The 24,185-nt window shown below is 39.2% G+C and overlaps 2 protein-coding genes across 5 annotated transcripts in view; one reads left to right on the forward strand and one right to left on the reverse strand.

Moving 5' to 3' along the window:
* LOC146470948 (uncharacterized) overlaps positions 1-9,517 on the forward strand; it is a 16,727-nt gene extending 7,210 nt beyond the window's left edge. Inside the window, exons 5-6 of the mRNA XM_085121356.1 lie at positions 1-128; positions 9,041-9,517. The exon at positions 1-128 is cut by the window's left edge and continues 160 nt beyond it. Of these exons, the coding sequence (XP_084977482.1) occupies positions 1-128; positions 9,041-9,384 (472 nt within the window). The 3' untranslated portion in view covers positions 9,385-9,517. The remainder of the gene's footprint in view (positions 129-9,040) is intronic.
* Positions 9,518-11,981: 2,464 nt separating this feature from the next.
* Positions 11,982-18,323, reverse strand: LOC146470949 (uncharacterized). Of its 4 annotated transcripts, XM_085121365.1 has the most exons (4): positions 17,922-18,323; positions 14,404-14,565; positions 13,162-13,266; positions 11,982-12,416 (listed from the first exon to the last, which is right to left on the reverse strand). In XM_085121365.1, exons 1-3 carry the CDS (start codon positions 18,030-18,032, stop codon positions 13,186-13,188), a joined length of 354 nt encoding a protein of 117 aa, XP_084977491.1. In that variant the 5' UTR covers positions 18,033-18,323; the 3' UTR covers positions 11,982-12,416; positions 13,162-13,185. The 4 variants fall into 4 exon arrangements, with proteins under 4 accessions (XP_084977491.1, XP_084977490.1, XP_084977492.1 ...); XM_085121364.1 differs by having other exon boundaries at positions 11,982-13,266; XM_085121366.1 differs by lacking the exons at positions 11,982-12,416; positions 13,162-13,266 and adding an exon at positions 13,283-14,253 and having other exon boundaries at positions 14,427-14,565.
* Between the last annotated feature and the right edge of the window lie 5,862 nt (positions 18,324-24,185).

Genomic DNA, 24,185 nt, shown 5'->3' on the forward strand with positions numbered 1-24,185 from the left:
TGATTTGGCTGGCCTTGCTAAAAAAAATAATATGGAGCAAAAGTTTTGCATTAAGACACAGCCTTATGGTATTCTGAATTGGCCAAGTGGAGAATACTGCATCTTGAAGAAAAGAACTTGCCCTAAAGGTTGGTGACAGGTAAAAATTTAGTGGACAAACGATGATGTCTACAAAACTGACTTTTCATGTTTAGAAGATTTCTTTATATTACTTCTTCAAGGTTCATATCTCTATGTTCTAAGCCCTACCTTGACCAGGTTGCTTTTCGTCTTCTGTGGGAGGGAAGATGGTTCTTTGGTGTCTGCAACAACGGAAAACGATCACTCAAACAAGCTAAAAACTAAAAGTTACCCTGTACGTTCAGAGAAAAAAATTTTGGATTTTCATTTGTTTTAAAAGAAGATAAACTTCCCAGTAAGCTCTTACAAACAAAAAAATAATTTTAGAAAAAGGGTTAGTATTTTCCGAGAAATTGGGACGTAAGCGATCACCACCGGAAGTTAAATTTTACTTTGATTGACAGCATATTGCTGCCGATATAATCACCCGTTGCGATAATCACGAGAACGGTCCTTCTGAAGTCTTGAACCCCTCGCGTTCTCACACTTCGAATATCTTGTATTTAGTGGAATAACTTGCGTTTACAGTCAAGTACGAAACTAAGATAAAAGAACACAATAGCTTTAAGGTACACTTTAAAGTAGGCAAAGGTCTAAAAATCTTCAAACCAAGCGAATACTTGGAGACGCACTTGTTTTAACTCGCGTGTCCGTAAATCGCGCCTCACGAGCTGCCTTTTTTATTGTTATTATTATTTGTTTTTATTGCTATTATTCGAACGTAGCGAGGTTAATAAATTTGTCGGGCTGAAGGCCCGCGCTCGGGAGCCAAGCCACGCGAATTCGAGCGGAATATATAAACTAGAGCAATATGTAGATTTTCAGAGTTGGATTATTTGGACGAAGACATTTGTTGCTACTCAGAGTTCCATGTTTCTTACGAAGCAATCATCAGGCAACTGTCAAAAATGGCGTCACATAAAGACGGATATGATTGGTTAATCTAAGCGAGCACGGTCTTTAAGAGGAATTTTTTGGAATGTCTGCACGTGGATATAAGTTCGCCTCTATTGTTCAGTGTTGACATTTCAGGTCGACATTTACTCGCATGCACAAATTCATAAAAGCGCGCATGCGCGCAACACACGTGACAGAGCATGCCGGCGAACTAGCAAGTAAAAACGAACATTTCACGCAAAACTAAAGTCCTGACTCAAGGCACTAGGACTAGCAGTTCCATATTTGAAAATGAACCGCATCTCCTGCTTTTTCCGGTTTTCTTGGTTGGCTAGGCCTGCCCTTAAAACCGCAACCTTCAGATCTTTGAGTGTGTGGTTCTCTCGGTTGAAATGGGCGGGTACAGGAAGGTCATTTCTCCCGATGATGACATCCCTACGGTGTTCTCTGAACCTGTCCGCCGACCTACGACCAGTCTCTCCGATATAAACTGTTGATGGACATTTGGTACATGTCAAACAGTAAACCACGTTGTCCGTGTTGCAGGAATAATGCCCTGTGACATTAACCTGCCCTTTGGGTGTTGTTATTGTGGGAGACAGATTGACGTGGGGACATGTACGGCAAACGGTCCTGTTACAAGGGAAGGTTCCTGCTGGTAGGTTCGAAGGGTTTTGAGGTAGAGTGCTTCTAGCAAATCCTTCAGGTTCTTTGCACGCCTGAAAGCCTTCAGTGGTGGTGTATTGAAGATATTGGCGGTTGTGCTTTCTTCATGAAGGATCCGGAAGTTTCTTGAAATGATTTTAACGGTATTTAGTGCCGAAAGTGTAATTCATCGAGGAGTGAAAAAATCGGTTTGGTATTGGTAAAACCCGACCAAATTGTGATGCAAATGAGCCACAGGAGCACGCACAAGGGACAAGACATATTCACCAGGGGAGATTAAACAACGAAACTTCTGAACAACGTGAAAGGTGACTTCAGATTCAGCGCGAGCAGCAAAGAAGAAGGAGACATCAGGAAACCACAGAGCGAAGATAACGTCGCCTGGCTCATCAAAGACAGCACCGTCAGGAGGAAACAGAGAAGCAGAGGAACCGCAGATTGGGGTGTCACAGGCAGTACAACCAAGGTAGGCGTGCATTCGGACATACCAGGAACAACGACTGATTAATGAGACTGAACAAGGAAGAGATTTGCGATTACAAACGCTTTGGACATACCAGGAACAACGATTGCTTAACGAGACTGAACAATGACCATCCACAAGTCGCAAGGAGAAACATTATTTACCGTGGTAATTGACCTCAGAAAAGCCGAAAGAGCTGCAGGATGTAGTTTTGTGGCACTCTCCAGAGTACGCTCTTTAGATAGTGTAGTTCTCTAGCCATTTTCTTTTCATAAGACTCCAGGTGATAGGTAAAAGGAAGCAATTACAACAAAGACTTAAAGAAAAAGAACAATAACAACAACTGGCTGAAATAACTGCACGTCAATATCAACACCGCCATTAATTTGCACAAACGTCAAGCGCCTATATTTCACAAATGCAGCTTCATTTTGAAATCTCACATACCCACTTCCTAAATGCTAGATTTTTTTTGTTAAGGTAAGTGATAATAAGAAAAGTCCACTTTCAAGAATTTCATTTTAAGATAAAATTTATTTCATACATTTTAGTTTAGGTCAGGGGCGTAGCCAGGATTTCTTGGAGGGGGGGTTCCAAATTGGCTCCAACGAAAACGGTTGGTCTAAAATCCTTACATTACGTACGTACAAGACTTACGCTACGCAAACAGAAGACGTCTTGGTTGCCGTTGAACGAACGAGTTTATCACTTCCTCCATATTTATGTCTCGGTGGCAATTGATGTTCATCAACGCCAGCCCAGACCCTCGCTCGCTTGACATGGTCGACCTCAGGTATGTTTTTAACCTTCTTAGTGTACTGAATGAGTGCTCACATTCAGCTGACGTTATCGGCAACGTCCACAAAATGCCGATCAAGGTTTGGATGTTAGGAAAGCACTCTCGATCGCATGCTGCGAGTGTCTGAACGGCACTGGTGGGAAAACCACCAGCTCGAACAACACCTGTGGATCGTCTACTAATTTCGCGGGCATTTCTGCTGTGCACACACGTGCATCTTGTTACACAGGAATCCCAGCTCTGCTCATGTCTCCGAAAATGCAAATGGAACGCAAATAGATACCATACTGACGTTCACTGTACTTATTGTAAGCATAGAACAAAACGAAGAATTTCAGGAATCGAGAGTCCATTACACTCTTACTGGGATAAAATCACTGTTAAAAATAGGAGGGGGGTTCCTTGACACGAGAGGGGGGGTTCCGGAACCCCTGGAACCCTCCCCTGGCTACGCCCCTGTAGGTAGTGTTGCCAGCATAGATGTAGCATAAACATTAATCTTTACATCCTAACTTCTTTTGCCATTTCAATTTCATTTGGTACATGTACTTTTGGTCAATATCAAAATTTGATATACAAAGTACACTCAAACAACTTCATTACAGTGGAACCTCGATTTAACGAGCCTCTATTTAACGAAGTCCTCGATATAACGAACGATATTCAATATCCCGGCCAAAGTTACAGTAAAATGTATGGCATAGAACCTCGATATAACGAATTCTTCGATATAACGAGCATAATCCGGAAGCCCAGACGTAAAATCTACCTCGATATAACGAATTACAATGTCAACACGCGACAGAAGATAAACGTTGAACAGATCAACACTCTGAAAGTGCCGCTTTTTTGTAACAAAAGCTGCGCGTCTGCTCAAAAGTGAAAATAATTACTACTGAAAGCCACCATGCTTAATGAATTGCATCTCAAAACGCGGCAATTCTGGGTGACGAAATTTGCATTGAATTGCGTGACAGAAGTCACCTGTGTTGAAAATCAATCATTAACTATGACCTCGATATAACGAATATTTTAGTCGTTTCCCGTCAAGTTCGTTATATCGAGGTTTTCGATATAACGAACCCTCGATTTAACGAACAAATTTGGCCGGTTCCCAGCGACTTCATTAAATCGAGGTTCCACTGTAGTGAATAGCCAGCAGATGAGACTCAAGGAGAATTGAATTCTTTTACAAAAATATAGCCATTTCTTATCCATTCAATTCCCTCCAGTCTTGCCTCGTAACTATTCACTGACTACTTATAACAAAGAGAAATCACTTCCCATACTACCAACTGAAATTTTCTTTAAAACAACCACAATCACATGTTATCAGTACATAATTTTGTTTATGCAAATAAAGCAGATGCAACTATAACAAATGTTGTACTTTCTGAGTGTCAATTAATGATTAGGATGGAAGGGGGTGGGTGTGGTGGGGGTGTAGTCGGAGAGCAGAAGGATGAGTTACATGAACATGTACCATCCTCTGAGAACTCTCTGTTAAAGGGAGGATTTCACAGTTCTGTGCATGCCCATGCATGAAAAGACTTTTTCGCCTTTGCTTGCTGTGACTAAGCCTGTTTAATTTGTAACTCGGGTGGTAATAAATTTCGTATGATTGTGTTATTTCGCATTTAAATAGCTGTAAACACATCAACTGTGGAATAAATCATATGGGTCAACGCCAAAATTCAATATCGACAATATGAGTACGATCCACCAGCATTTTCTATGAATTTTGGTCATCAGTCATTTTGTTTGGACTAATATTATAGAATGTGATTACTGAAGGAGATGTGAGTAGACACCCTGCTAGCAGAGCCTTTCTTTAGCTTGCTCGATTTTGGCGTTCGCGAGAAGGACTCTGCATGAATCGAGTAAGATCTTTATTGAGCATGCGCTGCATGTTGCTAGGATACAGTTTCGAACCCAGGCCTAATATGCTTAATAGGCGTCCGCTTGCCTCAAATACAACATTTCAAGGCGAGCCTTTCAGATAATTTTTCAGGTCAAGGAGATGTGTAACCACCGTTAACATCGGCTGCGAAGGAACATGAAACGAAAGTTCATCTGACCGCTTGGATAACTCTTTCATTAACGGAATCGCCAGTTGATAAAGGAAAGGATTTGCCGTGTCCGGTAGGAAGAGCTGGAAGAGAGACGGACTTATCTGAGCCTGAAAAAAATCAAATCATGTAATCCATGGAACATACCAATTATATTACAGTCAATTCACGTCATGCGTGACCAGTATTTCCGAGAATGAAATGAACATTCGAATTTCTCTTTGTAATGTCCGACAAGTGAATGGAATGTTAAATATTTCTCTGGAAATCTTTCCGAAGAGGACGCATTAACAGAAAAAAAAAATTGAAAATACTTGGGAAACAATTTTTATTCTAGAAATACTTAACGTTGTAATGTAAGGAACAATTCAAAGCTTAATAAAAAAAGCTTAATTTCTACGGGAAATTTGAAACCTCATTGGCGACGGTGAGGGTAAAAGGAGGAAAGAGTTTGCGGAATGGTATGTGGAATGACGTGCGGAATGGCATAATTATGCGAAATACGATTTACGCGGAGAATAAATTAACTGAAGAGCGCTTCCTGTTTTCGCGCCAATTTTATAAGAGCAGGAGTTTTTTTCGATGTTGCGGACTATTAAAGGGGTCATTAAACAACCAAACAACAGATCGAGGATTAGAAAATGTACGCCTGGGATAGAACATGTCTGATCGCTGGTTAGGAACGGTGTCAGTGAAGAAATCGATGAAGTTTCGCATTCAAGGAACTAAGAATAAATTAAATTTCTAGTTGACAAAAAGAACGTGGCAGCGAGTAGCCTAGACAAAAAGCAACACCAGACTGGAGAAATAACATCAGTCCAAGGCCAAAACTATTATGTGAGAAATTTTAAATTTAAACTCGGTCATTTTATCAGACTCTTTGACGGTTACAATTTGTACAACTCATGGGAAAAATATGTTCTACTTTTTCTCACCTTACATTTTTGTCGAGCGACAAGTACGCAAGTCTCTTTTGAGCTGCTGAGCTAGCTACCTAGCTATTTAATACGGTGATTCAGGTAGCTATAGTTCAGTTACGCGTTATCGAACTAAACATATCCGTCTTTAATTAGGGTCTCATAGTTCAGTGCCAGACGTCCCAACGTCCTAAAATGAGATTTAAAAGCGAAAAAGCTCTAGAGCAAAAAAGCAGATGACAAGTATGGTGTCTAATTATCGACACTGGTTGTGTGAAAGGTTGTGAAACTATTCTTATCACAAATGCATTTTGGTCAAATTGTTGTTCATTTTCCCGCTCATGATAAATGAATCATCGTCCGCCGAGCATACAGGGTATGAGAATTGATCTTTTACCGAGGGTTTAAAAAAAAAGAAAAAAATGTTTATTATTTGCCCTCGGTAAAGGATCAATCTTTGTCCTGAGAAGACTTCACGCTGCCACGTTATTTTTGTCAACCGAAGTCGCATGGAGTAAAGTGAACATGAAATTTAATTTACTACGGATTTACTCATAGTTCCTTGAATGCGAAAACTATAAACAGTTTTCATCGCTTTCTTTACCCTCACTTCTTCCAAATCAACAATCAGCCGATCAAATCCTCGAATTGTTGTTAATATTTAGCAAGAGTCCGCAGCATCAAAAAAGCTGCTGCTCTTAAAAAATTGGCGCGAAAACAGGACGCGCTCTTCAGTTAATTTATTTCCCACGTAAATCGTGTTTCGCATAATTATGCCATTCCGCACGCCATTCCACATACCATTCCGCAAACTCTTTCCGTCTTTTACCCTCACCGCATTGGCGATGTTCAAAACTGACAAGTAAATTTCAAAACGCCGTTCAAATTTCAAAATACCGGTCAGACACGCGTGAATTGGATGTAAGAAGAATCTCGTCAAGAATAACTGGTGTTTGGCTTCGAGCACGACGAGCAGATCTCGCAGCCATCTTAATTTGTCATGGTACAGCGGGCTCAATTATAACCATCGGTTTTATCACCAAACGGATGCTTGCACTGGAAAAAAACAGTTTGAAGAGAGAAAGCAAGATTGACTAGTCCACAAGTTCGGGCTGCGGCGGCTTCAAAGAGTTGACGCGGTTCAGGCAGAGCCTCCTTTTCTCTCCTCAGTAAAGAAAAAGACAAGAGGAGGCTCTGCTCGCAGGGTGGTGAGTAGGTTTTTTTAAGGCCATGAAGTTATAAAGTTGATAAGAAAGAAAAAAAAACCATTTAGATTTATGCAGATGCGCTGAAATGTGAACCCCTGCCGTTCAATATTATTTGCAAAGTGTTGTATACTTTGACTAAATTAACCCTTGTACTACCAACATCTGAAAGCTAACTCTAAGTTATTAATATTCATGTCATTGTTGGCTTTTCATAAGAAGCAATCGAAACTTCGCTATTCTCAACAATATTTCGCTCAAATAGATGTATTCGCCGGATTTTCAAAGAGTAGCAAGAATTTTCGTTTTTACTGAGATAATACATGCGGTTACGGTGGTTCCCCGATAATTCCCTAGCTCTTTGTGCTGACAATTTTGCCTGCTTCTGCTTCGGCCCAACAGCTTTGCCTGATGAGGACGGCTTCAGTCGCCGTTTTGTTTTTCCCATAATGATTACAGATTACAAAATCGACGTGCAACGAACACCGCAGATATCCAACAAAATGGCGAAGGAGTTGATTACCCTGGAACGGCGAGTACGTGCAAAACTGCGAAAAAAAAAATTTCACAAGAGATGAACGGAAGAAAAAGTAGCTTGCAAAATGATTGGCTAATTTTCCATAAAGACGTTAAGGGGCGGTACTTGTTTGTGTAGCGAGTTTTTTTTTTTTTTAAAGCGCTGTTTTTTCAAACTTTAATTTTCGTTTGGAGGGGACACTTTCAATAGTTACAAATCAACAACGATTTGGCCGATTTCAGTCAAATTTGGCGAGATTCTAGAAAAATACGTTATCAACAAAAACATGTCGGGGAGTTCGATAATTCTAAAAATTCTTTCCTTGAAAGCCATTTCCGTGCGTTCCTTCCGCATGATTTTCTCGCAGTTCTGAAAGTACTGTTCTGTAACTTTTGAACGTAATCGAATTAAGGAAAACCCCGACACGCTTTTTAAGCTTTTGGGATCCTGACCTGGAGAAAAAAAACAAACTTCCAAAATATAAAAATCACATTGGACCTTCAAGTTTCGACTTTACGGAAAACCTGGGAATTTAATTTATTAATTTGGAATAGCAGTGAAATATTTGAATACCCAGTTCTAAAAGCTTTAATTTGATATGGGTTTTGGGTTTCTGTGATTTAACCGAGAGGCGCTACATCCGTTAAACTGAAGCCACCCCCAAAGGTACACGGTAACCTTAAAACAGGAATATTCCATTCTGTTAAAAAAAGAATAAAAATAAAATAAAATAAAATAAATAAAAAAAATAAAGAAAACCTGGCAGTAAATATTTTGTTGTCATGTTGATATCAATTTTGGCGAGCAACGACCTTTCACACCAAATTGTTTCCGTATAAATTCTCATAACTTCACGAAGTTGTGATGGTCTTTTTTTAATTTGAAAAGAGTGATGAGCGTTTAAAGTCGCAGAGGGCATAATCCACCAGGTTATTTTGTGGGCAGGGGTGTAAAAGAACACATTTTTGACGGTACAAACTCTCCATTATACACGGCCACGCGAATATCTGGAGACAAAAAAAAAAACAAGGCGGCTTGCTAGAAGGTGAGCTGGCTTGCTAGCTAAGTAAGTAACTAAAAGAATAAGGAAAAAGTGCAGGTGATTAGAATAATAGGAAAAAAGGAATAAAAGAACAAACGAATGTAAGAGTTAAGAAGTGAGTGAGTAAGTGAGTGAGTGAGTGACTAAATGAATGAATCAGAATGAATGAACGAACGAACGAACGAACGAATGAATGAATGAATGAATGCATGAGTCAGTTGCATTGATGACAAGATAATAATTTAATTAATGTTCCCTTTCTATCTTCCTTTTTCCCTAACTGATCAAAAGAGGAGAGTGGCCTGGTACAGCCAAGTCATTTCTTTCAATACTTTTTTCATTCAGGTTTCACCCAGGGATGGATAAAATGGGATGACGAGGATTATTTCAACGGGAATACCATGGGAAAGACTATGCCAGACGGCAGGTTTGATAAGAACACCAAAATCGAGTACTGCTGCCGCAGAGATGGATTCGCAACCAATAAAATAATACTCCCCACCGACGTCCCCTTCATCCTGTATAAGGCATCCTATCAGTGTCAGTACGTCAAAGGCATGAATTGTAGGGAAAATTTCTTCAAATGGGACACTGAAGATGATAACACCAACAACGACTATGGTGGATCCATACCCTATGGAGAAGTGGACGACAACATCAAGCTTTACTACTGCTATTACCATAAATAGGCTTAATGCCAATGAGGCAAAGTCACTTACTGGAAATCACCGATCCTTAAATTTGTTCCTTGTAAACATGCGTTAAAAGGATTAAACACCTATAATGGTTTATCGATAACAATAAAGAAATGAGATTCTGATGCTGCAATCCTTTGTTACGTGTGTTTCACTATCGCCTTGCTGCTTTATTCACGCTTTAAGTTTCCCAAAATGGCATTCAGCTATTCAAGTTCCTCATCTCTCTTATGACAGACAGCTATTTAGGTCCGAAAGAGGTAAAAATGATATAGACTTAAATTTTGTGCTATAGCAGCTCTTAGCAAGGGGTATTTTTCAAATGGCTGTGGATAGACCACCTTCATCTAAACTGTACTTCTTTTAAATCGCCAGAAATTTCACATGGTCCAAGAGAGCCCACGTATCATATGAAATCTCAGCTCTGCAATACGGATTTCTCCATAAATTCTGGTATGAACATTTTCTTGAAATGCCGGATAGTTTGCCTCCCCTAAAAAGACCGAAAATCATACAAACTTTACTATGCACTATGCTCCCTTGCTCCTATAACACACGCAGGCACTCAGTTCCGATCATCAGATTACCCATTTACTGACCATCCCAAATGACCGTTGCGCATGTCTTGGCACGTTTAATCCCACTCATGATGCTTCTTCTCAGGTGTTTAATTTTAGCGCGCAGACAATTGATAACGTACTTTGGCCCTCCCTCGAAAATTTAGTGCTCGAAGTCAAAAAATAGTTATCTGCTTTAGTAGGTCCATATTGTAATGCAGCTCAAGAATTTTGTGGAAGGAGCCCAAGAAGTGAGGGAGTAGTATTCCCTCGCCCGTCTGCCACTAACGCACATTCAGAAATCTCACGCCTCTTGTCCACTTAATATGGTCAACTATAATTGGTGAAGCTGTTGTGGTCTCCCCTTCTACACGCCAGTTATTATTTATATATTCCCCTAAGAAAGTTTCTAACAATATGTAAGACTTCATTCCAACCAGCTTTACACGCCTGCTATGTAAAAAAAAAATTCTCCTGGCAAGTCCGCCTGACTCTGATGTAAAATACTACCCTGGAACTAACAGCAGAGACTAGAAAAAAGTGTGACCGACCCACTAAATTGCCAATAAGGTATAAAGGTACACTGGAAGGGTGATTGTTCCGCGGTTTGAATGGCGCATTGTTAAATGCCAATGTGATTTTAATTAATGACCCGATTGCAAAGGTACTCGACGTACACACGGAATTCCCAATAAACTTGTGAGAGACAATAATGGTCCACCCCACAGCTGCAATGAATTCCAACTGTTCATCCAGAGCTATGACACAAAAAATGTAAGATGCTCACCAAACCATTCCCAAAGCGTTGACCTAAGACGAAAATGGGAAAAAAAAAAAGGAAAGCCAACGTTCTGAAGAAATAGAGCGATGCATATGAAATCCTCCGATTACATCCATGCTGGAAACGCTGCGATGAAAGCTCAAGTCGCAATTGGTTTCTCACAGTGCCACCTGTTCTAACATTGGGGGAACCTGCAGTCCATTGAAGAAGAAAACACAGTCTGTGACAAACATTTTGGTCGTATTACATTGGGAGTCTGGAAATGTATCCCATACCTTTTGCCTGCGAGTCTGGAGTACCGTATACAATGTTTCCATTTTTACTTGAAAAAGGGCAAAATTCCAAAAGCCAGGGCTAGATTTACGAAGCCCTCCTTATAAGTTAAGGTAAGTCTCAAGTATTGTTTCCTAACAAAAACTTATTGATGGAATAGCAACAGACTATTCTATTCAGCCCTCCCAATAAGTTAAGGTAAGTCTCAAGTATTGTTTCCTAACAAAAGTCTATTGTTGGAATAACAACAGACTATTGTTCAGAGGCAGTGCTTAGAATACATCGTATATTAGTATGGCTTCCTAAATCTGGCTCCAGGTCTGAAATTTCTGTCTAAAAATAGTATGAGGGCAAAGAAAAAGGCTGCTACTCCATCCAAGTTATAGAGTAGTGTTCACCGGTTTTATATTTTGCTGCTGATTCTTTCAATACTCGCACTTAAAGGTTAAGTGCCTCGAGACTTCAGTTGAAAAATACTAGAAAGACATTTTATAAGCAGTTCTTAGCTGTTCGTGTCTTAGCGATAAAATAATGAAACTTTACAAATCAAGAGCATTTTCTCGTCAATACCCAAAATACCGGAGAGACTCTGGGTTATCAATCTCATACCTAGAGTCCTCCCGCTCTTTGGCCAGCGGTTGGCTGCCAGGAGAGACTCTGGGGAACTGGGATATTTTTTCACCCCAGGATTTCTGTGGTAAAACAATGCCTGCCGTTACTTACGGAGCAGCCAATCAAAAAAATTATTTTTTTCTGATATCCAGAGTCTCTCCTGGCGACCAACTGCTGGCTAAAGAGCTTGAGGACTCTGGGTATACAAGATTGCTTGGTTACTTGAACATTTTCTGCATGAAAAGGCAGATCTGTTAACAGGGCAATCAATCATTTTTTTTTTCCTAGAATCTTCCAAGGTCACGAACTGCTGGCCAAAGAGCATGATGATTCTAGATACCAGATTTGTGTTTGTTTCTTTTATTTACTCCATATGATCGTATGTATTATTAAGATTACAGTGCGTAAGAAAGGAGTGGAGAAGGGCATAATATAGTTTACTAATTGTATGCCCTTTAAAATCACAATACAATATTTGTTAAGACAAAAAAAAAGAAAAAAAAAAGAAAAAGGAAAACTAATTATAAAAAGAAGAGAAGAAAGATAGAAAACGTCTTACAAGGTCGTGTGGCAGTGATTGATACTGAGCAAAATAATACTGGAAGAGTGCTCATTTAAGTTGTTTTGTTGGTTTTGGACGAATAGATGTAAGAATATCATTTTAGTAATAGCATCCGATAATTTTTTGGCAAAATTTCCTAATATTTATTCTGAACGACTAGGATTAGGATACAAGATTAATTCAGCAGTGAACAACTGAAGACAGGTCAGGCTTCCCCAGTTCTCCACAGGGACTGCTACACCTGCAAAGAGATTGATTTAATTAGTCTCCAGCTTTGCACAAATGTTCGGACGATCTCTGAACAATGCTGACACTACGGACCTTCAGAAGTATGCTATGAGTATAAGTACAAATTGAAATTTAAAATCAGTCACCGGCCAAGAACTGTTGCACTTTGCTGTCACTTACAATCAGACATGGAGACTCCAAAACAAGCTTGGTGTGGCAAGTCATTATTTAAAAACTGTGCCTTAGATTAGAAAAGTCGTACTCGTGTTCAATCTCATACATGTAATCGCACTTAAAGTCCCTTACCCTTCTGTCTAAACACATTCGAGATAGCAGTAGAAGATAACCAACAATTTCCAGGCCAGAGATTGCAAAAGGTAACCCAATTGATTCCAAATATCCTAATGATAGTTCACAACTTGTAACATCCCATTGAGTTTGAATAGAATTTACATGCTGTTTGGTTAGGGGTCTACTAGTAGTTGGAATTGATGAGCCAGGCAAGGGTAGACAGCATATATGCACGAGATTGATGTTTTCAATCTGCAGGCAAAAGACTTTCTAAGCTAATAGTGCAAGATAGTTCGCAGGTGTAGACCCCATAATCACTAAATAAAATACACTTTCAAAAGTCTCCATTTACATTGCACTGAAAATACAGCAAAAAATAATATTCTTGTTCCCACTAGCATTTTCATATCATTTTGTTCCTGTTCCAGTTCACACTAAAATGCTCAAAAAAAAAAAAGTACTCGTACCTGGGGTTGCACATGTCTAGATGCTCAGATTTGGAAGTTTAACCGATGCCATCTGAAGCTATTTACGCTACCATTTTCAACAGTATTTGGTTTCACCTGTCCACACTAAAAATGAAGGGTTTTGAAAAGTCTCCATTTCCATAAGTATTTTCGATCATTTTAATGTTGATGTTACGCTACAAAGTATGAGTTTTTGCATAAAAAATAACATATTTAGTGTGGATGGGGCTATGGACTGTCAGAGTTTTCTATTTTTAGATTAGCATTGACCATTTTATTGGCACTGGTCAATTTAGAATGAACAACTGCTTAAATTCACAGGTAAATAACAATTTTACATGTGGTCAAGGGAAAGTTAAATACTCATAAAAGCCATCTTCACCAACAAATGGAATCAAAATAATCATTGATTGTAATCTTATAAGTTTTAGTTAATAAATAAGCAATCAATGAAGATAAAAGTATGTTGCCTTGGTTAATTATTCTCCTTTTGGCAAGCCTCAAGTGCCTAAGATGCCACTGAGTATGAGGCAATTTCTCCTGCAAATTGCAATGCAATGCCATTACAAGGCAAGTTCTGGATAAAATTGTGCATGTTAACGCCACGTCTACACGACTGTCTTTTGAAGAAAACTTGCACTGTGGGCTGCAGAAAAAGCATTTCATCTTTTTGCAGGCATTGTTAGTACAACAGAATGCTTTCATCAGCAATATGCTACAAATTGTAGGCCTTTCATCAGCAATATGCTACAAATTGTAGGCCAAAAATTGCCTCATGTAACAGTGCCCATGCACTTGGTTCACTCAAACGTAGAGAGCCAGATTTTTGAACACAATTTTCCTGGCTCTGATTTGTCTATCTTTATCCAACCACATCAAAGATTGAGGATCGAGAATATAGCTTCCTCAGTCAAGACTGCCAACTTGCATTTGACCAGTACTGTATGTTCTCACTATACCGAGGGAGATTTGTGGTAATATTTGCTGCTAATATTACACCGGGTAATTAATTGTTAAAGTCACTGTATTTGGCCATGGTGACGTTGTAGAACTTCTTTTCTGACTCCCGCGTTCATTCATCGCCTCCACAACCTGCGGAAAGGTTCACGTTGGTAATAGCTCAATATATAAACCACAAGCAGCACGTTTTCGCTTTTACTCGCAGAAGACAATTTTATTTAGTCCATTTTAAATCCATTTTAAATCAACCTTAAGCTCATTCAACAAACCTTGAATTCTTACCATAAGCATAATATTTTCTTTACCAAGACATTCGCCAAATGACTGTCCCGCTCGCAAAGCTGACAATCTGCCTCTGTACTGGAAGAACTTGGCTTTTATTTTACTCAGCCGTCCTTGATCTTCAAATGAGAAACAAGCTTTCTTCTTTTTTCTTTGGGATTTCTGTTTGATGTAAAAGCACGGAAATATGTCTGGTTTCTGTGCAAGCAGAAGACAATGTTTACTCATTTGGCCGGCAATCCAATGTAACCCGAAAACGCCTTCCCAAATTAAATGGCCAAACAGTAACGCACGAGATCTTAACCTGTAAATAAGTGTCGACTTCCAATGTGAGTACATCTGACTCAAACTTAATTGCGACAAATAACTTGCCCTCGCGTTGTTCAAACGTAAAAATATCACACTCGGTGCCAGTGCAAGTTTTTCATTGTTTGAACATTGATACATTGTTGCTCAACAATGGCAACAGGGCACAGAGAACAGAGAACAGCAAAATGTTTTTGCGTGATCAGATAATTTCCATTGCATTTGCAGCAATCTGTTATTTAAGGAAGATGCCTTACAATGGCACAAGAACGTATCATTCAATACGCGCGTAAAGAAGAATTCTCTCAGCATTTCGCTTGCTTTTTTCGGTGAAATATTTTACTTTCGCATCATGCAAACGGGAAAGACTGCAAGAAAACTTCGAGAGAAAATCCCCAACAGGCGTCAAACTAGCATAAACAGGGTTCGCGTTGCCCTGAAAAAACTACTTTACCCGCCGTCAGATTTGAGTTCTTGTTTGTAGGCGAGTTACATTTTTAGACAACTAATGTTTTGTCAAATTTTACGAACTTCTAATGAGCGATTCCTTAGGAAACAGTTCATTTTCACTAAAACTAGTCACAATTTTTTGGTCAAACGCGCATGCGTGGCTTTTAACTGGGTTTTCATAGCAAAGATCAAACGCATGCAAAAGGGCCTAGCTCTTCGTGAACTTACTTTCATCGTTGGGTGATAAAAAATAGTGTTCACAAACCAGAAACTGAGTTATTGTAAGAACAAAACTCAACTTTGTGATCCATTTGATACAAAATTGAGGGATCGCTTTATCGAATCCGTATTTGCTTACCACAACCCTAGCGCGCACTTAATAATGTCATTAACTGAACGGACCCAAAGCGTTAAGGCCCCGCCAAACGATTGCAGCGTCATCTAGCATTATTGAACGATAATGCACAGTGTTGAACGAGGTGGCCAAACGAATGAAACATGTTTGATGTAACACTTGAACGCAAGAGTCTGGGACCAAAATCTACCCAGAATCCGTAGCAAACAAACCCGCGCCATATTGGCTTGCCCAAGAAATGGCGCGAGACCGATCAACCTCCCCGTCGGACTATTTCACATTTATGTAATTTAATGCTGTCTTTACGTTAATTTTCTTATATATTGTAATTTCCTTTTGTTGTAAACCATTGAAACAGTGCATAATAATAAAAACCTAAAACCTAAAGAAAAAAAAAACATATCCTCGCTTTTTCTGGTCTTAACAGTTTTACTTACTCCTTTGCCCTTTCTCTTTCTATTTGAAGAGACATCGATTGTGTTGAAGCTTTCGTCGTTGATCGACATTCAAACTTTGTTTGTTCGCTATACTGCGGGTGCAACTTGAACACTCACGCGGTAGCGTAACGCGCGTAGCAAATATAAACAATAAATAATTGCCATGGATACAGAGACCGGCATAGTCAGCTTAGCATGCGCGCGTTCAGCAATGATGTACTCCGTGGGCAAACGAATTCAACATTGTTGTTCACACCTGAGAACAAAAGATATGATGTTCACCATGTTGAAGGCGATGTTTAATGGAAGTCAAACTTCTGTCAACATCCATCAACATCGTGCAACAATGTGATTGTTGGACGATGTTGCACCAACATGCTGTATCCATTTGGCCGGCCTTAATGCGGACTATTCTGAAAGAAATCAAAATGGTCAAAGGACATGAAACCGGGACCTCTGGATTGTAAGCGTGTGAACACCTTTTCCCAATTGCGCCACAATCTCGCCCCTCTCGTGATCAAACGTCATTTTGGTTTTCTGTAGTTGGTTGACCAACACACGCGCGCGCTCATATCTCGGCACGTGCACGTAACTTTATTTGCATACGATTGAAAATAACGAGCTCAACGGGTGGAAGGTTCTTAAAAAACTTTAAAAACAAAACGTTTATCTAAAAAACTTAGCAAGACGGCGTTTCGGCCGAAAATCTAAGGCCTTCGTCGGTTTAAAAAGTGAGAAATAAGCAAACGCCTATCTAACAATTCACGGTTTGCGCGTGCTACAATCACGACGCGTAACGAAAAATCACCGAGCGAGACAACAAATCACGCGAGTGAGCTTTAAATTCTCGGAACGTCAATATGTTTATAGATAAACGTTTTTTGGTGAACGTTTTTTTACAAGTCAGAGTCGCACACAATTGTTAGATTACATTATGTCCATTCCTGACTGCAATTTCAGTATTTTTCATACATACATAACTTTATTTCAATTCGGATTTAGTATTGAATGTCAAAAAATTCTAATTTCAGCGCTTAATTTATCATCATTCATACTTAGCTAGCACTTTCCCTCGACTTAACATTAAAAGTTATTAAATTTCCCACCTTTTCACCAGTGTTTGCTTTCTCTTCCTCCTTTTTTCTCTCCTATTCACAGGGATCGTCAGTAAAACTGAGATTTTTAAACTGAAATATCAAACACAAGAAAATCCCGTGAAAATTCTTTTGGAACATTATCATGAGCAATTACAACCTAGTTGGAGTTCTATCCTACAATAGATTGTGTTTCCCCCCAGTGCCTCGTCATTTTTTCTCTTATTATTAATTGATATAAAGGAAACTCACTAGCATCAGAATACGCGTGCGCACATAATAGCTGTACACCAACGTCCGGCGACACCAACAACATTCCCGCAGTTTGATTTAAATTCGGGTCAGAACTCAATCAAATCAGGGGGATTTAAATCTTTTACCGACATTTCCAAATCATGATCCCTTAGATGTCCAAGCGGAAAGGCCCCTGTACGATTTCTCTTTAACCCGGGAAAAGGTTGTTTTTTTCGCAGCAGTAAAGTCGGCTAATGCTTTGTTTGTTTTGTGTTTTTCTTTTTCTTTCCTTTTTTTTAATTTTTTTTTTCAATACACATTGTCAAATCTACTGGTAGGTCGTTTTGTGACGATATGAAAATTGTGCAAAAAGATTTAATCGTACCTCAAAATATGGTGTTTCCTGTCAGCTTTGTAAGCAGCAAAAAAATTGATTTGGCGAAAAGAAACTTTCAAAAACCTACCTAAACAAAAAAAAATCTCCTTTTGATTTTGCAAAATAATACTACAAAGAAAAAAAAAGGTCAAATGTCATGAAGCAACTCAAATGTAAGCTCTGAAATCTATTGCCCGGTATTTCATATTTCTATATTGTAAATATTTAAGAAGTGTCATGTTCTAGCTTCTAGTCATTTTACTGACCTTCTCGGCTTCTTGATCACAACCGATCGTTTTTTCGACAAGATCTCTGACATCCAAACAAACGTCGCCGACTGAAGCCGGCGTGTAAAAGCCACGAACACTCTGTTTCATGTGGCAGTTGTATTTCTCTTGCCAATGATCCTCTGCGAGCTGCGATTTGTACTAGCAGTTTGTTCGAATTCGTACTTTTCTCTCACCGTGCGCCGTGGAAGGCGCTTGGATTTCGGCTCGAAAATTCTGCTTCAAACTTCGAACAATGTCCGTGTAAACTTGATTCTCGGATTTTTGTGACACGACCATCTTCTGTTCTCAACCGTGTTTGTTTTTACATTGAAACTGGGGAGTAAAATAAATGAAATTTGGTTTGCTATGGATGACACCAGGATCAAACAGAAACATACAAGTTTTTTAAAACTTACAGTTACCATAGGGACGATTGATGACGCGTTACGTGACGACATGCTTGACTAATCAGCGCCCGCGATCCGAAACGGTTTTAGTTTTAATTAATGAACCATTGGTTTGTTTATCTTGTTTTTTTTTTTGTGTAATTCCTAACAAACAATCACTTATTATATTGACCCTTGCTCCCAAGGATCTCACAAATCTGTCAATCTCAGACTGTTTGATTTCCAAAGATTTTCCTGTAAAGGACAGTGCCTACTTTTGTTACTGCGCATAGGTTCTGCGGGTTTCCTATGGGTGGTGCCTACTAATACAGGGATATTTTTGCGCGGTTTAAAACTATACGGAGAAAGTAGAATTTAGCAAGAGCTCTTAGTATCCAAAAAGAAAATTGGGGGAAACAATACATTTTGCAGAGATAATAAAACTTCAATTTTGGAAAAAAAGCCTACATTGCTTTGTAATTTAGCGCCTTTTAGAATTAATGTTGCTTAATTACCTCTACAAAAAATGCGTGGTTACCTCAATTTTCTTTTTGTACTCAGTCCAATTGCCCTTTCTAAGATTGGCTTTTCCTGCATAAAGTACGCAAAAATGCTTCCTTATTAGTAGGCAACGTCCTTAAATCTAGTTATCTTATCGTGTCTTAGGTAAGACGCGTTATTCAAAGTTATAGACAATAAAACTGCCGCGTTTTTCCCTACTAGCAGAGGCCTCTTTTCCGTTGAATTCGATGAACTGACGGGCGAGAGGAAAAGAGAACTCTGCCCTAGATCGAAACGGACTTTGATTCAACCGCCGTCCCTAGTCGTGGACGTCGCTTACAAAACACATGCTCCCTTTATTGTTTGTTGGCCGTGACTTATGTCCACTGACTCTTGCGACGGCATTCGTTTACAATTACTCCGTTGTCATTTAATGAGCCCGAATAGCTCGGTCGCTAAGCAACCGTAGCAGGGCAGAAGTCTCTTTCCCTGGCGCCCGTCAGTTGGGAGAATACAACAAAAAAGAGGTCTCTGTTACCGACAACCAAATTAGCCAAGTTGATTTCCTTTTTGAAAAGGAAAACTGACTTAAAATCGATAACTATTTTTTTGGCAGTTTATTATCAATAACTTGGTTCAAACACTGAATTTATTTATTTATTGTTATTGACAACAAAACAGTTGTCAGTTCGTGAGACAGTTGTTGACAAGTATGTGCATCTACGCCATGTTTATTGTTCAAAGTCAACGGTTTGATATGCGCAGTAGCACTAGCTACCAAACTCTCACAGACAAAAATAAATAAATCATTTTGGTCTTTAGAGCGTGGAAAAGCTTTATCTAGCAGTAACAGTTGTGGAATGCAATAAATTGTTGAAACGTTTTCCTTCAGTTTCTCGAGGCCCTTATTTTACTTAAACTTATTTCATTTTTCACTGTTTTTAAATTCACAAGTTGTGCGGAGTATCCCCTCCTACGCTGCATCTCAATTACCTCATTAATACAATAGTCCGCCTTTGCTTGCTAATGTACATTTAATGCATACTTATATACTTTTCAACTGTCTGGGGAACAAGCCCCTTATAAGGAAGTCCAAACTTTTTCACAGCCCTGGCAGCGATACACTTCAGCTCCAACGTTTTTCTCTCAGAAAGAATCCAGCGGGCCTCATCAGTTCGAGCCATCTCTGTGGGTGTTTTACCGTCGATGTTGACAAAATCATGGTGAGCTCCTGCATCTAACAACAACTTCAACATGTCGGTCAACAAATGGAATTTGTCACCACTGGGTCTGAAAGTCACAGCTCTGTGTAGCGGAGTATCTCCGTTGTTATTGATGGCATTAACACTGATCCCTGCATCCAAGAGGACCTTAAATGTTTTGACGCATGGAAATTCAAATTTAGGGAGATATTTGTGTGGGGTTTTATAATTAACAGCCAAATGCAGCAATGTATTTCCTTGATCATCACGAGGACGAAAGCGGGAAAGCATTAGCGGTAACCATGAAACACTTGCTTGTCCTTCCTCATCAGAGAACTCAGCTTTGGTAAAGAATTGAAAAAATTCTAGTAAAGAATATAGACGGCTTTTCAGAACCTTCTTCTTTTCCTCTTTCAGTCGTTGTGGTTCGTCTTCAAGCTCTTTTGTCAAGTTCACTGTCCAGTCTGTTTCTCATGAGCCATTGCGGCTTCCACAAGCACTCCAACAATATCCTTTTGTCTCGGACGGAACTTGTTTTCAACCATGGTGTAAAAAGTTTGAGTTAAATTATTCAGATCCAAAGCAACTGATTGACTGCAGAGCTTGTTTATCTCAAGTGCGTGTTTATGCAACCCTAAACAAATATCAAAGTTTTGGCGACCACGGTGGTGTTGGGCAACAAGTTGAATTGGATTAAGAAGTTCCACATTGTCTTTTCCAAGGATCCTCTCTCTAATAACAAGACCCTCCATAAGCAATGCATCAAAATCACCCTCTATCCAAGCAAGTTCCTCTAGAGTTTGACTTTCCTGCCTATTCTGATAAGCTTCAACAGGTTTCATTGTTTGTTTAATTAAGGGATACGAAGGTTCCTGGAACCTTTCTTCCAAACCACGCTTCATAAACTCAAACGGCAGCGATAAACTTTGGCTCTCAGGGAACAAATTTGATTCCTTAACCGCAAGGGAAGCACCAAGTAGCTCTAGAGCAGTAACTCTTTCTTCTTTTGTAATCTCCGGTCTCTTGATCACATGCTCTACCACTGAAACAATGCACTTATTACTGGCTACAAGAAGAGGCGTTAACCGTCGATTGTTGGGTAACTGGAATGCTCCAAGCAGACTTAAAAGAGTGTCAGCAAGTTCAACTGGTTCGTTTTCGTCGAGATTAAGAAAGGCGTGATGAAGCGCTGTATTGCCGCTATTGTCCTGAAGGTCAACATTAGCTCCTTGTGTGACATTAGGAAACTTATAACATTTACGTCACCATTGATGCTGGCCGCCATTAGAGGAGTTAAGTTGTTTGTTCTTGAACGTGCGTTCACATCGGCTCCATGTACAACCAAACATCTCAAAACAGTCAAGAAATCCTTGGTGAGCAGCAACAAACAAAGGCGTGCATGCACCAAACGAACTGTATTGTAGCCCTCGACCCTCTATATCTGCTTTGTACCTTAAAAGTATTTTTACACAGCCAAGGTTTCCATTTTCAACAGCCACCAGTAATGGTGTTCTGTCGTGTACATTATGTGGAAATGGAACCGCCGACATCTTGACTGGCAAGCGGCCTTACGTTCGAGCGTCTCCAGAACACTCAAGAAGATGCAAGCGACTGCTAGTTCCAAACACCAAGGTTCGCTCGCTTATGTCCATGCATTGAAGCACGCTATCAAGTTTAGCAGCATTTCCAGTCGCAGCAGCCTTGAAGACTTGTCTGGTTACATCGTGGGTAAGTTTCCTCTTTGGGGCACGGTTTCTCATCTCGTTCAAAGACGCCATTTCAGAAAAAGTACGATAGTCACGATTGTGGATACGAGTCAGTGATTAGAAAAGTATCAATTGGGCGAAAATATGTAAATATATAAGCACGTGGAATAACAAGCAACGACACATGACGCTTTTTGATTCCCCAGATGCGTGCTTATACATGATTTGCTAGAACGATTTTGATGCAGATATTACTGACCAACATCGAGCGTCAACGTCTTGTTTCACCAAAATGGACACTTTTCAGTTTCAACGACTGTAATTTACTCAGAAAGAGACGGCATTACTTATTCATTGTCACGAAAAGTCAATCGTATATTTTTATGTAATCACGCGAAACCATGTTTAGTGTTCGTTTGTTGCGGTTTGACATGCGCAGGAACGCTAGTTACCAAACTCTCCCAAACAAAAATTAATTTATGGATTATTTTGGTCTTTAGTCTGTGGAAACGCTTTTATCGAGCGAAAATAGTCGTGGAATCTGTGGAATTCACATAATTGTCAACAACTTTTTCTCCAGTCTGTGGAGGCCGTTCAACTTATTTCATTGCTCACTTACTTTGTCACGAACAGTCAATCGTATTTTTGTTATGTCGTGTATTAGTCACGCGCTTATCGTTTTGTTTGCACAGAACAGTTGTAATTTCAACTTGATTTACCGGTTTTACGCCACAATCAAATCACTTGTATATACTTTCAGACATGCGTGATTCTTAAGAGACCAGGTTAGGTTAGCTACAACTGAACAACTTGAATCGGTTTGACGAGTACTGTATGTCTTTCACGAATTTATTACTATGTAAATCTTGATTTCGCGGAATGTCAGTACTTTCAAACTGCAATACAATACCCGGCCGCTGACGTCGAGGGTTGTGGACTAGAGCCGTTGCGTTTGGAGCATGTTCCCATCTGATCGTGGCTGCTGAATTGTGTGTGAGTCACAGACATGCACACACCGATCCATCCACGAGGAAATAGGCCATTTCCGAGTTGCTTTGAACCTCACTGCAAAAAGTGAGTGTAAAACTGTAAGTGTAAAACTTTTCAACCTCATGTGTTTGCATATCGAGACAAAACAAAGTACAGCATTATTTGATCAATTAACGGATTAACTAACTGATTGAGCAATTGACTGAATCATGGACCAATTCATTTATTGATTAATGGCTTAATCTGATGTAAAAACTGCCTATCTAAGCTTTTCAAGAATTAAAAGGCAAATACTTGTGAACAACGCCTTACCTATACATCATTACTAAAATATTTCTGCCACATGCTCCTCATCAATCGAACAAAAACAAGTGATAAATAATAGAATGTGAAATTCTATACATATGATGAAATTTTGAACGAAAAACTGTTTGCTCAGGATTTTTTAAATTGATTTATTTACTGTTCAGTTGTCTGTCTGGCCCAGTTGTTCAAAGAGCAGATAAATTTATTCACCAGATAATTAATGCTATCCAGTGGATAAAATCAGTGTTGGTTGGAGAACATTTTGTCTGCTAGATAAGATTTTTCCACTGGATTGAGTTATCCACTCTTTGAACAACCCGTTATAATCTATTAAATGACTGTCAACTTGTGATTGTTGTTTGTTTAATTTTATTAACACTGAACTACTTGCAGCTTTACCATTGTTATAACTCTAATAAAACATATTTTCAATAATGAGAGTACCTCACAGAAACTCAACTTTACCATGATCCTACAATTTGTAATGAGAAACGAAAAAGGCAGATATAAAATAATAGAAAGGTACTGTATATAAAATAACACAAGAAAAAAAAATACCATATAAAAATGATGCAAAAGTGGCAGCGACATCAAAGATGCCAAGCAAGGCTCGTGGATTTGGGGTCCTCCTTTAATTATTGTGACAAGTCTAACTGGAATAAATGACTGCTTATAATAATTATTTGTAGTCTGTATGAGAAATTACACAATTGTTTAAAGTGTTTTTTGCATGCATAAAGAACCTACGAATTATTTTTAAGGTTTCAGTTTTTCGATTTCTCTTTTTCCTGATATTGCCCTGTTTATAATACAAAACAATACACTACAAGGCAATACAATAAACGTACTTTGTTTTAAGAGGGTAGCATTGTGTCAGCGATAAAATTGATGACCCTGTTTACCCACTGAATGATAAGAAAATATAAAATTATATAAGGCATGCTACAGCAGAAATGACTAATTTAAATATAATAATACAAGATACAGGTCAATGAAATTGAGACGATCAGCATTTGGGCTACAATTCATTTGAAAACAGAGCAAAATTTGAGTTCACAGCATGTTAATAGACTGTTAATGCTCCCAACCCATGAAAATATCGAACAAGATAACAACAACAAATGTATGGGAGAAAGGGGGTAGGGGATGAAGTGCTCGAGTTGCCAATAT

Source organism: Pavona decussata, unplaced genomic scaffold (genome assembly GCF_977016875.1).
Source record: "Pavona decussata unplaced genomic scaffold, jaPavDecu1.1 SCAFFOLD_108, whole genome shotgun sequence".
Classification (NCBI taxonomy): domain Eukaryota; kingdom Metazoa; phylum Cnidaria; class Anthozoa; order Scleractinia; family Agariciidae; genus Pavona; species Pavona decussata.

What these genes read in the sequence shown, in the direction of transcription:
- LOC146470949 (XM_085121363.1), bottom strand. Translation starts at nt 18,032, where the DNA reads ATGAAACAGAGTGTTCGTGGCTTTTACACGCCGGCTTCAGTCGGCGAC. An exon ending in GTGATCAAGAAGCCGAGAAG is followed by an intron (nt 14,566 to 17,921) that starts GTCAGTAAAATG and finishes TACATCAAACAG; the next exon opens with AAATCCCAAAGAAAAAAGAA. An exon ending in AAGAAAATATTATGCTTATG is followed by an intron (nt 14,254 to 14,403) that starts GTAAGAATTCAA and finishes ACCTTTCCGCAG; the next exon opens with GTTGTGGAGGCGATGAATGA.